Genomic DNA, 13,500 nt, shown 5'->3' with positions numbered 1-13,500 from the left:
TTCTATTGTCAACTTGTATTCTATTCATCTGTACCTGTGATGTGTATATGTATATATATGTGTGTACAGTGGACACTGGACAGACCTTTATGCTGAAGTTCCTACTTCAGCCTTGGGTTCCCTGTTTTGTCCAGATGTATTTGTTGTGTTCTGTTGGGTTCTTGTATTGTAAATGTAAAAACATAATAAAAACTTAAGTCATAAAAAAAAAAGAATGAACCCATCAACTGTAAGCTGTGTGCTAACATAACACCAACAAATATAACAGAATATAATATAATATAACATAATATAACATAAGCAGCAGTACTGTAGTATTCAGATCCACCCTTTGCTTCCACTCAGTATGTCTGTCTGTTAAAGTGCAGATGAAAGAAGTAAACTCGTCTATAATCACTGTTGTGTGTTAACATGCTGAAGAGTCCATGGATGTGTGTGTGACCAGATGAAGAGGGAAAAGGTTGAAGGAGGAAAGAAGACTGAAATGTCAGAGGACACATATTTGATCCAGCTGTGCCTGCAGGGAGTAAACTGGACAATCCTGGACTTATTAGATCTTCTGTCGTGAGAGGGAAATCTTCCAGAGAGAAGAGGGGAGCTCTGGTGATCACTGCACACTGGAGATTTGGGGTTTTTTAACATTTGAAGACGTCATCTTGGATTTCTGGAAGTCTCGATTTGCATTTTTCATCCTCTGCTTGTACAGATGAATCAGCGATGAATCAGTTTGACAAAAAGCATGACAGCATCATGGAAAGGATCCCTACAGAGAGAGACCTGGAGGATCACAAACAGCCGTTCTATCGCTCTCTGCACACACACCAGACTACATTCACTAAAACAAAACACAAGTTTTGTGTTGGACACAACAACACAAAAAAACAAAGCATCAGTGGTCTTTGGTGGCTGCAGGTCTACCACAACTCCTCTGTGCTGCAAGGTTAAACCCCTGTTTTAGTGAATGTAGTCTGGTGTGTGTGCTGTTTGTGGTTAAACCAAAAGGATCTTCCAGGTCTCTCTCTGTAGGGATCCTTTCCATGATGCTGTCACACACTTAGAATAACACTCTGAGCCTGTCAGTGGATCAAACAAGCTCTTTTAGTGGACCTACTGTGATCAGGTGCAGTTGTCCCAAAGGATCACGTTGCAGCCATTGCAGCCCGTTTGGTGGCTGCTGGCTGAGGTGATCTACTGGACCAGTTCCAACACTTTTACTACCTACCAGTCACTCAGACAGAGATGAGTCGATACAGAAAGTGTTTTCCTCTCTCAGCTGGTGATAACCATGAACTACCAGAGACACTGAGGTCAGATAGTTTTCTCTAAACAAAGGCTCAGACAAACATCTGATTTCATAATATCTCTTCTTCTCTTCGTGGGTCGTCTAAACCGCAAAGCATGTCAGCTGTTTCAAACACACACACACACACACACACACACTTCCGGTTTATCTAAACCGGGGCCGTATCTCTAGTGCTTATTTGAATACATTCTAGTATGACAACAGATCCACTGTGAATATGCATGAATAGGAATGTAGGCATCGTGTTTATGCTTCAGGCCGTTCAAACATGAACTCTTCTAACGCTAAACCAACCCCATAATCACACAAACAGTGTAGGTGAGAGTCCAGGATAAAGTCCTGCACTTCTTCTCCATAATATTTCTGCCAAACATTATAAATTCATTTTCTCTTTTAAAGGGTAACGTTTTAAAAAGGACGCTCTGTTTTCACATGTTTCGGTGTTGGAGCTGGTCGAGCAGACGACCTCACAGCTTTACTCTCTGCCTGTCGTGTTTACAGTGAAAACACTGGAGGCACCAGCGGCGAATGACGTGCATCCGTTGTCTTTGTTTGATGTAAAAGCTGCAGTATGGAGGCCTAAACTACGATGCCATGTGAACATGACTTCATCGTCTGCATAGAAGCAAATCCAAAGTTATGAATCTCCACCCAGCAGCTCGTCAGATGGACTGAACTCACTCTGACCTTGACATCGTCTCCAAGTGGAGTTTATGTTTGAGGTTATGAAGAGAAGGACGGGGCGATGACACACGGGCTTCATGTTCTTTAAACACACACACACACACACACACACACACACACACACACTGTGCTGGGGAATGTGTGTGTGTGTGTTTCATTTATCCACGGTCATATTACCACAGAGGTCAGCAGCAGCTCTGCAGGTTGCTGCAGGTTTCAGGTAGAAACAGATATGAAATAGGAAGTCTACTTGAAAGACTCTTAGAGGGTAACTCCAGTATTTCTAAACCTGGTCTCTATTTGCACATATTCAGGTGTCTAACTAACAGTGTTGGAACTGGTCCAGTGGATCACCTCAGAGTGTTATTCTAAGTGTGTGACAGCATCATGGAAAGGATCCCTACAGAGAGAGACCTGGAAGATCCTTTTGGTTTAACCACAAACAGCACACACACCAGACTACATTCACTAAAACAGGGATTTTAGAGAACAGAACACAGGAACTGCTGGTCTGTTTGTTTGTGTTATCGCATGTTCTACACATATCGTGGTGGATCTGAACTAACCCTTTAAAACACTAAAGTCACACAATGATACAAACAGGACTTGCTGGTCTACTGCTGCCTTGACCAGTTTGTGTTCTATGGAGGGAAAATTACTGTTTTTGTCAATGGAGTCTGGTGCCTGTGAAGAAACGGATATAACAACTATTTCTGGACATCTTTTATCCAGGTGGTTACCTGCTTCCTGTCTGTCTGTCTGTCTGTCTGTCTGTCCAGCTGACTACATTCACAGAAACAGTGATGTGACCTCACAGAACACGAGTTGCTGGTTTTATTCTTTTATATTTACACAATATTATGACTTTTTGTCCCCCTCACTGTGGCTCTAATACTCAAACTATCTGAGTTAAATTTATTAAAAAGAATCTCAACGATGTTTTTCAGCTCTGACTGTCTTGTGCTAGTTACAGAACAAGTGATACAATTTTGATGTTAATTGAGGACTTTTGAAAAAATGTGCACTGTGTGTATGTTATAGACATTAAACATCATTTGAACAGTTTTTCAGCCGTTTGATATAAGGTTGTCTGAAATCTTTAATTTTTATATTCAATTACATTTTTTTGTAAAATAAACACCTGCATGTATATTTGTTTAATGATGGCGTCCTGATTTTCCTCAGTCATGATCATAATGACCCTAATTTCATTGTACCGCAGTGACAATAACGGCGATTCTTCTATTCTCTTCTATGATGTGTGAGATTTATCTTCATCCGTGCAGGACGCAGCGTGGAGATGGTTGCGACGATGCCGTTTGATGCTCTGCTGCATACCTCGTCTGCATCGGCTCAGGCCCTCATAAGAAGCCAGGATGCGTGAAGACAACAACCAGCAGGAGTCAAACGTAGGTCAGACACACCGATGCACCTGAACTCACCACAGGAAGGACGTGACACAACACGCCTGAGACCAGTTTAGTTCTAAACGGTTCCATATCGTGAAAATACACTCAGATTGTGTTTTCTAAATTATATTGTGAGGTCACTTCTGCTGCTAGCTAGCGTAAATTAAACACGACGGTGGTTTCTGCTAGTTAGCGTACAACCAACATGTTAGCAGTTCACTAGGGGAAAAAAGTGCCGACGTCACTTTGTGTCTGGTCCAGCACGGCCTCCTCAGAGCTCTCACCTCTGATGAAGGTAACCAGAGTTACCTAACCAATCAGAGAACGCTGCTCATGAATATTAATTACTAGTGGGCGGTTATTTTCACTTTTTTCTTAACGCAGTTACAGAAACGTACAAATGGTCCCGACAGAAGTGTTGATACGAGGGACCTTTAAGAAAATGTCAAAAAACATCATCCTGAAGGTCAACAGATGAAAACCATCAAACAAAGATCATCTGCCAGTGATCCAACACTACCGGTGTGTGTGTGTGTGTGTGTGTGTGTGTGTGTGTGTCATTGCTAAACAGGAGTCACAGCTGTTTGTACCTTCATCACTGTTATATGTCATTTACACACACACACACACACCTGATCTACTGATATGGTGGTTTAGCAGCACCTGAAAACAAGCTCTCGCCTGAACATCCAGAGCTTTCTTTCCCAAACAGCTGGTCCTGTTATTGTACATCAACACTGCGTTCAGGCCTCTGGTGCCTTCTGGGGACTCGGTGAATTACTCCACTTGTGAGGACCTTAAACTCAGTGTCCCCGTCCCATCTTTAACAAAATGTGCCGTCATAATGAAGCTGAGTGGATTCCAGTGTGAATGATTACAGTGATAACAGACGAACATGTTCGGACCGAGGGGCGAGCTCCCTTTAATTAGAGCTGTTTCCTGTACATTCCTGCAGCGGCTTCATATACGCAGCCTCCAAATCCTTATGAGGACGCGCCATCATGATGCAGTGTTAAAATGTTTCTCCATATGTTGTCATGTATGAGCAGTGTGAGCGACTCCTCATCTTAAATGACTAATAAGATGTTTCCACTCATTAACCGTCCGTCACAGTGGGAGTTACACAGCAGAGTGACTCTTTTAACATGTAAACAAGGGTGTGGAGGAACTGAGAACACACACACACACACACACACACACACACACACACACACACACACACACACACTTGAATCATTCATTACAAAACAGCAGAGTAAACAGGGTGCGATAAACAATAGACGTCCTTAGAAAATTTCCAGGACCGGCCCAATACTTATAATATCACACACACATTCCAGCATCTCAGCTGGACCCGAGGTCACCTTCACTAACCTGTCTGTACATACCTCTCTCCCCCCCACCCTCTCTCAAGGTCTAAAATAACCCGCAGACGATGATAAGATCAGTCAGGCTGGTATGAAAACAACCGGACGACAATTTAACCAGAGAGAGGGGGGGGGGGTACAGATCATGTGGAGGGCGAGTGAGTGTCTGTCACACCTTCACATTAAACAACACTTTGAGCTCGTTGTCTGATCCTGACTGCACTTCATGTTAAGATTAAAAATAACATCAAAAACAAACAGCTGTTATATCGCTATCGTCAGATACACCAGACTCCATTCACAAAAGCAGTCATTTCATACAGGAGTTGTTGGTCGACTGCTGCCTTGATCAATTAGTTTGTTTGTATAATTGGTGTTTTAAAGAGTTCGATCAGATCCAATATAATGTTGTGTAACACATAATAACACAAACACAGTACCTGATGGAGGCAGCAGCAGAGCAGCAGCTCCTGTGTCCTGTTCTCTAAAATCCCTGTTTTAGTGAATGTAGTCTGGTGTGTGTGCTGTTTGTGGTTAAACCAAAAGGATCTTCCAGGTCTCTCTCTGTAGGGATCCTTTCCATGATGCTGTCACACACTTAGAATAACACTCTGAGCCTGTCAGTGGATCAAACAAGCTCTTCTAGTGGACCTACTGTGATCAGGTGCAGTAAGATCCATTCTGTTAACCAGAAACTAATTTTACAGTAACTGTAACTGTGATTGTATGATTTCATTCTGCTCTTGAATTCGTGTTAACAGCCTTTGAACACACGCCTCTCGGAGGTGGTACGATCAAAGAGTCCTTTTCTTACCTGAAAGCGGCTCTCTGGGTTTGACCTCCTCCACCGCCTCCTCCTGCACCGGCTGCTCCTCGGGGCCCTGGGACGAGTGGTCGGCCATGGACTCCCTCTTCAGCTTCCCCAGGCCCACCATCTTCATGAAGGACAGGCGGCGGCTGGTGGAGTCGCACTCGCTCTCCGAACAGTTCAGCTCGCCGTTGGTGAGCGACTCCTTACGGGAGCCGAGCGTGTCGCGATATTTCCCCGCAAACCTGGAAGGAAGAAATATGTGAACAAACTTCACCTCTTCAAACTCCCACCATCCCTCCTCAAACTCCCACCATCCCTCCTCAAACTCCCATCATCCCTCCTCAAACTCCCATCATCCCTCTTCAAACTCCCACCATCCCTCCTCAAACTCCCATCATCCCTCCTCAAACTCCCATCATCCCTCTTCAAACTCCCACCATCCCTCCTCAAACTCCCACCATCCCTCTTCAAACTCCCACCATCCCTCCTCAAACTCCCACCATCCCTCCTCAAACTCCCACCATCCCTCCTCAAACTCCCATCATCCCTCCTCAAACTCCCATCATCCCTCTTCAAACTCCCACCATCCCTCCTCAAACTCCCATCATCCCTCCTCAAACTCCCATCATCCCTCTTCAAACTCCCACCATCCCTCCTCAAACTCCCATCATCCCTCCTCAAACTCCCATCATCCCTCCTCAAACTCCCACCATCCCTCCTCAAACTCCCACCATCCCTCTTCAAACTCCCACCATCCCTCCTCAAACTCCCATCATCCCTCTTCAAACTCCCACCATCCCTCTTCAAACTCCCATCATCCCTCCTCAAACTCCCACCATCCCTCCTCAAACTCCCACCATCCCTCCTCAAACTCCCACCATCCCTCTTCAAACTCCCATCATCCCTCCTCAAACTCCCATCATCCCTCTTCAAACTCCCACCATCCCTCCTCAAACTCCCACCATCCCTCTTCAAACTCCTACCATCCCTCCTCAAACTCCCATCATCCCTCTTCAAACTCCCATCATCCCTCCTCAAACTCCCATCATCCCTCTTCAAACTCCCATCATCCCTCTTCACCTCTTGAAACTCCCACCATACCTCTTCAAACTCCCATCATCCCTCTTCAAACTCCCATCATCCCTCTTCACCTCTTCAAACTCCCACCATCCCTCCTCAAACTCCCACCACCCCTCTTCAAACTCCCACCATCCCTCCTCAAACTCCCATCATCCCTCCTCAAACTCCCATCATCCCTCTTCAAACTCCCATCATCCCTCCTCAAACTCCCATCATCCCTCTTCAAACTCCCATCATCCCTCTTCACCCTCCCACCATACCTCTTCAAACTCCCATCATCCCTCTTCACCTCTTCAAACTCCCATCATCCCTCTTCACCTCTTCAAACTCCCATCATCCCTCCTCAAACTCCCACCATCCCTCCTCAAACTCCCATCATCCCTCTTCACCTCTTCAAACTCCCACCATCCCTCCTCAAACTCCCATCATCCCTCTTCAAACTCCCATCATCCCTCTTCACCTCTTCAAACTCCCACCATCCCTCCTCAAACTCCCATCATCCCTCTTCAAACTCCCATCATCCCTCTTCACCTCTTCAAACTCCCATCATCCCTCTTTAAACTCCCATCATCCCTCTTCAAACTCCCATCATCCCTCTTTAAACTCCCATCATCCCTCTTCACCTCTTCAAACTCCCATCATCCCTCTTCACCTCTTCAAACTCCCATCATCCCTCTTCAAACTCCCATCATCCCTCTTCACCTCTTCAAACTCCCATCATCCCTCTTTAAACTCCCATCATCCCTCTTCAAACTCCCATCATCCCTCTTTAAACTCCCATCATCCCTCTTCACCTCTTCAAACTCCCATCATCCCTCTTCACCTCTTCAAACTCCCATCATCCCTCTTTAAACTCCCATCATCCCTCTTCAAACTCCCATCATCCCTCTTTAAACTCCCATCATCCCTCTTCAAACTCCCATCATCCCTCTTTAAACTCCCATCATCCCTCTTCACCTCTTCAAACTCCCATCATCCCTCTTTAAACTCCCATCATCCCTCTTCACCTCTTCAAACTCCCATCATCCCTCTTCACCTCTTCAAACTCCCATCATCCCTCTTCAAACTCCCATCATCCCTCTTCAAACTCCCATCATCCCTCCTCAAACTCCCATCATCCCTCTTTAAACTCCCATCATCCCTCTTCAAACTCCCATCATCCCTCTTTAAACTCCCATCATCCCTCTTCAAACTCCCATCATCCCTCTTTAAACTCCCATCATCCCTCTTCAAACTCCCATCATCCCTCTTTAAACTCCCATCATCCCTCTTTAAACTCCCATCATCCCTCTTCACCTCTTCAAACTCCCATCATCCCTCTTTAAACTCCCATCATCCCTCTTCACCTCTTCAAACTCCCATCATCCCTCTTCACCTCTTCAAACTCCCATCATCCCTCTTCAAACTCCCATCATCCCTCTTCAAACTCCCATCATCCCTCCTCAAACTCCCATCATCCCTCTTTAAACTCCCATCATCCCTCTTCAAACTCCCATCATCCCTCTTTAAACTCCCATCATCCCTCTTCAAACTCCCATCATCCCTCTTTAAACTCCCATCATCCCTCTTCAAACTCCCATCATCCCTCTTTAAACTCCCATCATCCCTCTTTAAACTCCCATCATCCCTCTTCACCTCTTCAAACTCCCATCATCCCTCTTTAAACTCCCATCATCCCTCTTCACCTCTTCAAACTCCCATCATCCCTCTTCACCTCTTCAAACTCCCATCATCCCTCTTCAAACTCCCATCATCCCTCTTCAAACTCCCATCATCCCTCCTCAAACTCCCATCATCCCTCTTTAAACTCCCATCATCCCTCTTCAAACTCCCATCATCCCTCTTTAAACTCCCATCATCCCTCTTTAAACTCCCATCATCCCTCTCCCCAGCAGCTGTTACCTGAGCAGACTTCCCTCAGAGCTCCTCCTCCCTCTCTTCTTCTTCTCTGCTGGCGATGGCGTTCCCTGCAGCGACCCCTGAGGCGACGGCGTCTCGCTCCCTTTGCTCCTGGCCGACAGCCTCAGGTTCTTTCCCAGCCTCCCCAGCGTCTTCAGCGGCGACTTCAGCCTGAACGACGTTTTCCCCGAGCCTCCGCCTCCCTTTTTCCCCTCGTTGGCCTCGTTCTCGTCCTCCTCGTCCTCGAACGGGTTGCGGTCCCTCGGCGCGCCGCCGTCGAGGAGCGAGTTGCCGGGTGACCAGTGGTCGTCATGGCCACCGTTGCCGTGGATGCTGTCGTCGTCGTGGTCGAAGGGGTTGTGGTGGTGATGCTGGGGGGTGATGTTGAGGCTCATCCTGCGCAGGATCAAAGCGTTCTCTAAGGTCGGACCGCCGCCTTTCAGGCGCACTGGGAGGTTTTTGAGGATGGGCATGATGGGGGAGGGGGGGCGAGGGGGGAGGGGCCTGGGGGGGGGCAGAAATCAATCAGTCAATCAATCAATCAATCAGAGAGGTGACCGTACTAATCAGAGATCCACATGTTCTTTTATAGTTACACTTCCTTCCTTTACATCACTTCCTTTTACCCCACTTCCTGTCTGAGGTACTGAGCTACAAAATAAAAGCTCCTGTGACTCAATAATAAAACGTGTTCATATGATTTGGTGACATTTTTACCTTTATCAGGTAAAGTGAGTCGTTACCGTGGCGACCACGGCACCAAACAGGAAGTAGTAGCTTTAGCAGTATTAGTACTCAGGTCTCAGGAGAATCGTGGTTTTTACGGTGACACACAGCTGACCCTGAACACACCTGCTGTGTTCGGGGTCTGATAGTTTTAATGACTGCTGATAAGACCGAGACAGTCGTTACACTTTATGACCACCTGTCAGGTAAAACACGCTGTGGTGACGCACGGTCGCCACGGCAACACATCCTCCTCCTCCAGACTGTTTAGGACGAGGACACGGGAGGAGGTTATAGTCAAACATTTACGAGAAAACATGTCGTACGAAACTTACGCACAAATTTAAAGAGCAAAAAAAAGTTTTGTGAGATTATAAAACCGTCAATCTACAAAACAAAAGACTGAACTTTAGGAGAAAAAACACGGATGAGAATAAATTTAAATCTATTTTCAAATTTATGAGAAAAACACATTTAATAGAAAATAAATATTGTCTGAGATTAAAGTCCAAAAGAAGCTGAAATGTTCTCAGAGATGATAAATTAGAATAAATTAGAAACCTGGACGACCTCAGATTATAGTTTAAATCTTTGATTAGCTTTAATCTCTGAGAAGATAAACGTTTGTTCTCTCTTAAATCTGTTATTATTAAATACGTTGTTCTTGTGAATTTATGACTTTATAACCTCAAACTAAATATCCAAGTGTTTTCCTTCCAGATTCTTTTGTCTTGTAAATGTTTGACTTTGCCCTCCTCTGACTGCCCGGCAGGTAAAGTTTAACCAGCTAAGTGATTCAGTCCGTGACTTTGGGTCCTGATTGGCTGTTCACCTCAACAATAGCTCTGCTGCTTCAAGCTTTCACTCAAGGACACCGGCGGCACTTTCAAGGACCCTTGAAACCTCATAAATCACCGCCTGGAAAACTCCACAACGATCCTTTGAACCTCCTCTGGAACATTTTTATGGACGTCAACAGCAGCAGCTTTTAGTTTAGCCTCGAACCTAAAAGTAGACTTAGACTCAGACTTTACTAAAATCTGCACTTTGTCCTGCAGGTTACCATGGCAACAGTGCAGATGCTCCAGCTAAAAGAGTAGTATTTATTTTCAAACCCTGGTCCCTCTCTGTCCACACCCTCAGAGTGTTCTTCTAAGTGTGTGACAGCATCATGGAAAGGATCCCTACAGAGAGAGACCTGGAAGATCCTTTTGGTTTAACCACAAACAGCACACACACCAGACTACATTCACTAAAACAGGGATTTTAGAGAACAGGACACAGGAGCTGCTGCTCTGCTGCTGCCTTGATTGGTTAGTTTGTCTAATTGTGTGTTGCACAAATATTACACTGGGCCTGAACTCACCATTTAAAACACCAAAGTCACACAATAACACAAACAAACGACCCTATCGAGGCAGCAGCAAACCATTAGTAGAATTGCTATTTTTGTGAATGGAGTTTGGTGGCTGCTGGCTGAGGTGATCTACTGGACCAGTTCCAACACTTTTAGTACCTACCAGTCCTTCAGACACCAGGATGTGGACAGAGAGGACTCTGGGTTAGAAACACTTTAAACTGGCTGCAGCCACAGCTGACCTTTGTGTATATGGTGTAACTCAGTGACATATGATGACCTATGATGACATGTAAACACCCGTGCGTCGCCGACAGAGCCGCTCCTTGGCCGACAGGAAGCTCCTGACAGATGGATCCCGCCTGGTTATACAGCAGCTGACGTCACATGTTCCCGCGGAGATGAACCATTAAGACATAAAAGTGATGAAACATTAACTGAGCAGAGTTCGGCTCCGAGTCACAGTTTGTTCTCTGGAATCATTCACGGAAAAAGTCTCAATGTTTCAATAGAAGAGCTCGGTTTTAAATGAGTAATCGCAGTTTTCAGAGCGCAGGTCACTAAATGACCGGTTACCGTGGCAACCGTCTTATCTGACAGGTTTACCGAAGAAACCAGCGGGCAAACGTTCCTCTAAACAGCCTCATCAAACACTGCAGGGGCCAGAGAGTGAAGTCAGAACATGTTTCACAATAAAAGCCTTTTACACAGAATATTAAAGCTGCAGCAGTTTACTGTTGGTGTCAGTGGGTAAACATCCCATAATAACCCTCATCATGCTGTAGATCAGCCGGTCTGACGGTAAACTGGCCTTGTGCTGCGTTCCTATGAACAATGAGCTGAAAGCCGCGATGAAGCCGAGAGGAGCAGCTGATGTTTGACCCTGAGACTGGAGATCCACCCGTTACTACAGCTTTAAAGGGTCACTCCACTGTTTCTACCCATGATCCTCTCTGTCCACATCCTGGTGTGTGAGTGACTGGTAGGTAGTAAAAGTGTTGGAACTGGTCCAGTAGATCACCTCAGCCAGCAGACACCAAACGGGCTGCAATGGCTGCAACGTGATCCTTTGGGACAACTGCACCTGATCACAGTAGGTCCACTAAAAGAGCTTGTTTGATCAACTGACAGGCTCAGAGTGTTATTCTAAGTGTGTGACAGCATCATGGAAAGGATCCCTACAGAGAGAGACCTGGAAGATCCTTTTGGTTTAACCACAAACAGCACACACACCAGACTACATTCACTAAAACAGGGATTTTAGAGCTGCTGCTGCCTCCGTCAGAGTGTTTGTGTTACTGTGAGACTTTGGTGTTTTAAAGGTTTGTTCAGATCCAAACTACAGATTCTTGTTGAAGAACTAATCATCAACTGTTTCCATGGTGAGAAAAAACTGTTTGTTGTGTGTGTGTGTGTGTGTGTGTGTGTGTGTGTGTGTGTGTGTGTGTGTGTGTGTGTGTGCGTGCGTGCGTGCGTGCGTGCGTGCGTGTGTGTGTGTGGGAGCGGATGTTGTTCATGTCGTTGGTTTCGCAGTCTCACCAGCTCAGGACACACTGCATCCAGAAATAGACACACACACACACACACACACACATACACACACTTGGGCTCAGTGTGCAGGGTAAAGTGGGAAGTGATTCAGCGGTGTTGGTTCCATAAATACCCAGCAGCCTCGGCGGCAGGTTCAGGAAACCCACACGGAGGCCGGCGGCGGCGCTCACACACACACACACACACACACACACACACACACACACACACACACACACAACATGTTTTCTTCAAGAGGGTCGCAGGGCATCGCGGAAGCTTCTGGACACAAACAATGGGAGCGGAAAGGACAGCGATAGTGTGACGGGCAGAGCCGAGGACTCCTGGGTCCCCGCTGCACGCCGCTGGGCGAGGCCCGCTCACGACCCCCACAACACCAGGACCGGGGGGGTGATGGGATCTGATTGGTTTATATCTCCAGTCTGATCCTGAAGACCAGCTGAGTCCTACAGAGCCCTCCACATACGGGAACTGTACCACTTTATGCCACCAGACTCCATTGACAAAAACAGTCATTTTACTACGCAGAAAACAGGAGTTGCTGGTCTACAGCTGTCTCCACTCTTCAGTTTGTTTGTGTTACTGTGAGAACTTTGGTGATTTAAAGTGTTAGTTCAGACACCAACTAACATGTTAGTGTGTTGAACATGGCAGCGTTAGTGCAGAAGCTCCCACGCTCTCCAGGGTAAAATCGCTGTTTTTGTCAATGGAGTCTGGCAACTTTGAAGAGAGCATGGAGCAATACAAGGAATTCAGTTCCCCATCATAAAGGTCTGTCTGAAAGTGACGTGAACTAGTGAAAATATTCTGAACACTTGAACTGATGCTGATATTTCTTAGGTGGGTCTATTTCTAGGAGGCTAAATTCCGTTTTCCCTGCCGCCCCCGTCCACAGCTGTACGTTACTTAGAGTCTGTGCCTGCTTCTCCAAACTGGGGGCATCTACACTTCAAATACTACGGAATGTCCCTTTAAGGAACTGCAAAACAAATGTAAAAAATAAAAATCACACTCCTGCACAGTCACAACTCACATGTGAACACACCGACATGAAACATGACAAATATCATCTCATATTTTTAGAGTCAGTGTGACCTTTAAATCCACTTAGCTGTGACAAAGAGAGGCTCCTTATCAGTGCAGAACCTGCCTGAGAATCTCGCTGTTTTTAGGTTTCCTTCAGTCTCGCAGTGATCCAGTGATAACGGTCTGTACATCCATCCATACATTACAAGCAGGAACCCCTAACTGATACTTCAGCGTACATTTAATGGTATAAATTCGCCAAATCAGCTAAAAACAAGGCTCAACCA

General features: G+C 45.9%; 1 protein-coding gene across 1 annotated transcript in view; it reads right to left on the bottom strand.

Moving 5' to 3' along the window:
- Window positions 1-9,045, bottom strand: part of LOC139199763 (tumor necrosis factor alpha-induced protein 2-like) — a 27,112-nt gene extending 18,067 nt beyond the window's left edge. The window contains exons 1-2 of the mRNA XM_070828912.1: window positions 8,557-9,045; window positions 5,578-5,816 (exon numbers count right to left, since the gene is read on the bottom strand). Of these exons, the coding sequence (XP_070685013.1) occupies window positions 5,578-5,816; window positions 8,557-9,026 (709 nt within the window). The 5' untranslated portion in view covers window positions 9,027-9,045. The remainder of the gene's footprint in view (window positions 1-5,577; window positions 5,817-8,556) is intronic.
- Between the last annotated feature and the right edge of the window lie 4,455 nt (window positions 9,046-13,500).

The sequence above is a fragment of the Pempheris klunzingeri genome, chromosome 4 (genome assembly GCF_042242105.1).
Source record: "Pempheris klunzingeri isolate RE-2024b chromosome 4, fPemKlu1.hap1, whole genome shotgun sequence".
In the NCBI taxonomy this organism is placed as follows: Eukaryota; Metazoa; Chordata; class Actinopteri; order Acropomatiformes; family Pempheridae; genus Pempheris; species Pempheris klunzingeri.
This window is presented reverse-complemented; position numbering and strand designations above follow the sequence as displayed.